The 5,750-nt window shown below is 37.9% G+C and overlaps 1 protein-coding gene across 1 annotated transcript; it reads right to left on the bottom strand.

The window, feature by feature from the left end:
• Positions 1-608: 608 nt before the first annotated feature.
• On the bottom strand, positions 609-1,003 carry LOC126514192 (60S ribosomal protein L27-like). Its single transcript, XM_050162922.1, has one exon. The coding sequence runs from the start codon at positions 969-971 to the stop codon at positions 609-611; it is 363 nt and encodes a 120-aa protein (XP_050018879.1). The 5' UTR covers positions 972-1,003.
• Positions 1,004-5,750: the final 4,747 nt, after the last annotated feature.

The raw sequence follows: 5,750 nt of genomic DNA on the forward strand, positions 1-5,750 counted from the left end.
CGGGTGGTGGTGGCGCACACCTTTAATCCCAGCACTCAGGAGGCAGAGGCAGGGGGATCTCTGTGAGTTCGAGGCAAGCCTGGTCTACAAGAGCTAGTTGCAGGACAGAAACCAAAAGCTATGGAGAAACCCTGTATAGAAAATAATAAAAAAAAAGTGATCACATATAAACTGTGGCTCCTGGAGAATGGGGTTAGTATGGGGTAAAAGGAGATGGAAGGGGCCCCTGTAAAGGTTATTAAATTAGAAGTAACTTCTGTAAGATACTGTACCATAAAATAATCACAGATTAAATGGACACTTATTCTTCTGATGGAAGGAAGAAAGGAATTTGAAAGTCTTTAATCACAAGGAAACTATAAATACTTGAGGAGATTGATATTTTAAGCTTGTATAAAAGTTGTACTATGTATTCACATATCAAACACCACATGTACAGATAACCACCGTGGGATTACCCAGTCTTCTCCTCGATAAGCTATTCAAATCATTTCCTTCACACACATCTATTATTTTTTTTGTTTGTTTTTAAACTTTTAATGATGTAAACAAAAATATACCTAAAAGCGAAGCTTCTGGAAAAACCATTTGTTCTTCCCTGTCTTGTATCATTCCTCAAATTTGACCTTGGCTTCCCACCTAGCCTTGCGTTTCAGGGCTGGGTCCCTAAAGACATCCTTGTTGACAACAGTTTTGTCCAGGGGGATGTCCACAGAGTACCTTGTGGGCATCAGGTGGTTGTAGTTATAAACCTTCACAAAGGACTTGATCTTGGATCTCTTGGCGACTTTCTTCTTGCCCATGGCAGCCATCACTTTTCGGGGATAGCGGTCAATTCCAGCCACCAGGGCACGGCTGTAAGGGCGGTCTGAGGTGCCATCATCAATGTTCTTCACGATGACGGCTTTGCGTCCCGAGTAGCGTCCAGCCAGGACGAGCACCACTTTCCCGGGTTTCATGAACTTGCCCATTTCGACAGCGAGCAGCCGGTTCCCAGCAGAAAGGGCCACACACATCTATTATATTGGTTCTGTTTCTCTAGATAACCCATTAATGCACTACCTTATCTTGTATTAAAGAGCCAGATCTAAATGAATTTAAGACAACATGAATGTTAAAATGGGAGATATCAGAGAATTCCTCATTGCTTTATGTAGGCATTTTTTAAAAGAATACATCACACAAAATCTCAGCAAGAAATGATGAACACACTGAATAAGTAATGGCTTTGGTTTAAGCTTTATTAAGATAATCAAAAGAAAGATAAATCATGTTAAGTGACAAGTTTATTTTATAAAACAATGAAGACTATTTTATATAATACATCCTTTGTAGACCTAAAAGACTAAAAGTCAACACAGAGTGTTAGAGGGAAGGCAGCTCTACTATTAATCACAAAAACAGGAGCACACTCAGATAAAGCCTGATGTGATTTAATTCTGTTTTTCTCAATGCTACACAACAGCTGTGAAGTGTCCCTTTCTTTAATGATTATTGCTTCTTTGTCAGTGACACCCTAGAGACATTTTGCCTGTTCATCTATTTACTAGTGATGCCTAATCAGTAAGCTGCTGTTGCACTGGAACAAAGCCTCATTTTTTGTTACTCTCTTTCCAAAACCTACATTTGAGATGGAGACTAATCAGAACTGACTCATAAGCCCATTATGGTCATCTTGGAAATATGGCAACAGATGCTCAACCTTAGAAGAAATGGTTTCCTAATCATTTGTATAGAGTGATATTTTATGCTACCCATGGAATACTTTTACTTGCATTATCAATTCAATAAATCTGTCTTTGTTCAGCTATGTGCTCCTCTCTAGTAGTCTTTGATTCATTAGGTTCTTGCAAATAATAATCACTAAAGTTTAGCAATAAATATATGTGTAGCAGAAGAATATTAACTAAGAAAGTGTAACTAGTGTTGGATAACTCATTATGGATAATTCATCACTAAGAAAGACATATTTCTCTTCTCTTGGAAGTCAATATTTGTCTATAGTTCTTCATCAAGGTTTGGACTCTTAATGAAATTTTTTTGTCTAATCCATGTTGACATTGGTAACATGGTAACAACCAGTGAGCATCTATGCTGACACTGGCAGTAGGATTGTCACTGTTCAGGTCTTTTTTAGGTAAAAATATTGTTGAGATTTTCACGTGTACTCTGAAGTAAATATCTGTATTCCACTAAGTCTGTTTAGCATTGTTTACATGTATATGTAATTGGTAGAACCTATTGTGGATTGTGAGAGAATAATAATTAAACAGAAAGAAACCATGAATTTGGGAGGGACATAAAGGGACTTAGATCAAGGAGAAATAGGGTAAATAATGTAAATATTGTACCCATCTAAATTAAATAAATAATTATTCAAGATAACAGTGTATCAGAATAGGATGCAAATAGGTATACAATCCACACATACTTAATTTTCAAATATATCCATGAACATACATGGGAAAACTTGTCTTCCGCCTTTTCAGAAGAAGTCTAAATTGCTGCAACCATATTTTTATGATGATATTCAGCAGTATATTCACACCTACTGCTTACTTGTTCATAGAAGTCTTACTTTACAATATCAATATGTGTGTCACTGATAGTTTACACCTACATTGCCAATACCACAGGTAGACGTAGCATGTGAAATAATCTTGGTCAGTTCTAGGTGGGTCTACTAGGTTATGATTCAGGCAGAACCGTAGTTTTGCCCCTTCTTCATCATCCATGTGTGTGACTCTACTAAAATGAGTTTTTACAGGTGTTTTGGAACCACATGTTAAGTTTTTCTATATTAGCAGAGAGAAAAATGTTGGTTTCTGTATCCATGTACATAACACCCAGTACAAGAAAGATGCAAGAGTAATATAATTAAATTCTGTTAAAATGTTGACAATACACATTAGGAAAGAAAACAGAATCTTAGCTTTAATGACCTCACAAATAGATTAGTAGACTTCTTCTAAATACTGCTTTATTCTCTTACTGAAAGTTACTCCTGCCAATATTTAATCAATGTGATAAGAAATAATAACTGGATGGTGTAGAGATGATATTTTTATTCATACTCTTTGATTGTTTTTTCAAGTTTAAAATTACAAACCAATTTTGAATAAAAATATCACAAATATTATTTGAAAGATGCAAATCACATAGCTTCTATTCTGAGGTGCACAGTATGGTATAATAAAAGAAACTACAGTGTAGCTCGTACTAATCTGACTTTCCTCTTTGCCAGGGGCTCTACCTTGTCAAGAAAGTTGCCAGTTTCTCATTTGAAAAATAAGGATAAATCCTGACAGGATAGATGAGAAATGGACATAATGTGTATGATTTAGCTATTTAGACCTTGTGATATCATGATGAATGAGTATTAACTAGATTAAGTGACCGTTATCATGGATGTGGTATTAGTAAGTGAATATATTTGAGGAAATGAGTGAAAGGGTGAGAATCCCAAGGATTACATATTCTAAATCAAATGAGCCAGTAAAATAAATGAGGACATTTTGATTCCTGGCATTATCAGGTAATTCCATGTTGAAATTTTCTTCTCAGATACAACAATAGATTTCAGGTAATAGACTAATGTCATTATAATACCTAATTTCAGTTTCAAATATCATTTAAACTAATGCATGTAACAGCTTATCAAATTAATAGTATTTAAGAATACGTGCTAGCTCACCGCACGCAATTTGTCTTACATCAGTGATCAATAAATATACTTCTTATCTTGAATTTTGATTAGAATTAACAATAATCGTATAGGACTATCCCTACTTAAAAAAATAATACATATGACATGCATAAAGCTTAAGAAACATTTTCTTCTTGGTTTGCTTGCAATTTAATGATGTGGGAGTGTCATATATCAATCTGTTGATTTCATTGGCTGAGCAATAAAAGAAACTGCTTGGCTGGCCCTTAGCTTAGAGCATAGATGGGAGGAGGAAACAGAATAGAATTCTGGGCGGAAGAGGAAGTGAGGTCAGACTCTGCTCTGCTCCCGGAGAGACCCGACAGCTCTGCTGGAGCAGAGACGCCATGCTCAGCTCTCCCAGGCAGCTGCAACCCACGATGGACTTAGGCTAGAATCTTTCCGGTAAGCGCACCTTGGGGTGCTTACACGCATTATTAGAAATGGGCTAGACCAGGTGCGAGAATTAGCCTATAAGGGCTAGAGTATGGGCCAAGCAGTTCTTTAAATGAATACAGTTTGTGTGTTGTTATTTCGGGCATAAGCTAGCCAAGCGGCCGGGGTGTTGGGGACGCAGCCCCGCCGCTCCTATTTCAACAGATGGCGCCCAGACGTGTGGACAACTGAATCCACAGAAAGCCTGAAAAAGCTTGGGAAAGAGTAAAGCATGTTTTCTTGGTAGCAGCAGTTTCTCGGGTCTCCTCTGCTTGTTAGAAGCAAGCAAGCACTCTCATCTAAGAGAGGCTTCCTGACTCAGCTTCAGCTGCAAAACCCTGCAGCTCATTAAGAGGTCCTGCCACGAAACACTTAAACGGTGTTGGTGAAAAGCTGAACGCATGCTTTTCGGTTTTCAGCCGTAGCAGGAAAAAAGCTGTGCTGTTTAAAAATGCCGGCTTTCTGGGCCGTCCTGCCAGGGCAAACTCTGACTGAGGCAGGAGGGCCAACTACCGAGAGAGGACTTGACTGTTGTCTGTTGTAGCTCGCTGGCTGGCAGGGACCTTGAAACGCCATAGAATTGTGGCTATAAACATGGCTACAGCCTGTATCTCCGCCATGAGGCTGGAAAGCTAAGGAATGGACTGGATCTAGCTGGCAAAGCCACGGCTTTAATCCTACTCATATTGCTCAGTAATTTAAAGGCTCGTGTGGTCAGAAAAAGAGAGATATACAGTAAAGAGATTCAAAGACAAAGAAAATGTTTAAATGATTTACAGTGTGTTAAAAATATATGCAAGCTAAAAGTTAAAAGTTCTTAAAAAAAAAAAAGAAAAAGAGAAGTTGTGTGTGGTAGTACACGCCTTTAATCCCAACGCCTAGAAGGCAGAGACAAACAGATCTCTGTGAGTTCAAGGTGTGGTAGCAAACACCTTTAATCCCAATGCCTGGGAGGCAGAGACAGGCAGATCTCTGAGAGTTCAAGGAGAGCCTGGTCTACAGAGTTATTCCAGGTCAAAGAGATACAGAGAATATAAAAGTAAAAATAAACGAAATAGAGGTTAAAATAAAGCGTACAAAGATGGAAAATACACAGAGAATCTTGATACTGTATACTATTATGCTCTCTTTGAATTGTTTGAATGCTGAGGAAGGAGCAACAGCTGCCAAAAGATATTTGTTTATAAATGCTGCTGAACTAATCCATCGTAGAGATTTTGATGCCTTGACTTTGAAATTTGGATCTAAGGACATGATACTTTGGAAAGGAGTTTCTTTTTTTGTTTTCACAGAGGATGAGACCCTGTTCATTTCTTCTATTCCGATATGGTATGATGGACCACGCCCTCCTGAACGGTTGCTGTGAATACCTTCAGAAAATTGCTTCGCTCAACTGCCAACTGAGATGAAACTAGCACACAGGTTATACCATGAAAGACCTAATTAACGACGCCCCCATTCAGCAGGAAGCAGTTTGGAGAGAAAAAACTGCGCCCATGTTCCCAAATATTGTTTATAAATGTTCTTTTACATTTAAAGGGGGATATGATATAGATATGAATAATTTGCATTAGTATAGATTTTGCTTTATTGATAGAGATTTAAGGTC

The sequence above is a fragment of the Alexandromys fortis genome, unplaced genomic scaffold (assembly GCF_014885135.2).
Source record: "Alexandromys fortis isolate MF-2015 unplaced genomic scaffold, M_Fortis_MF-2015_v1.1 scaffold_126, whole genome shotgun sequence".
Lineage (NCBI taxonomy): Eukaryota > Metazoa > Chordata > Mammalia > Rodentia > Cricetidae > Alexandromys > Alexandromys fortis.

What these genes read in the sequence shown, in the direction of transcription:
- LOC126514192 (XM_050162922.1), bottom strand. Translation starts at nt 971, where the DNA reads ATGGGCAAGTTCATGAAACCCGGGAAAGTGGTGCTCGTCCTGGCTGGA.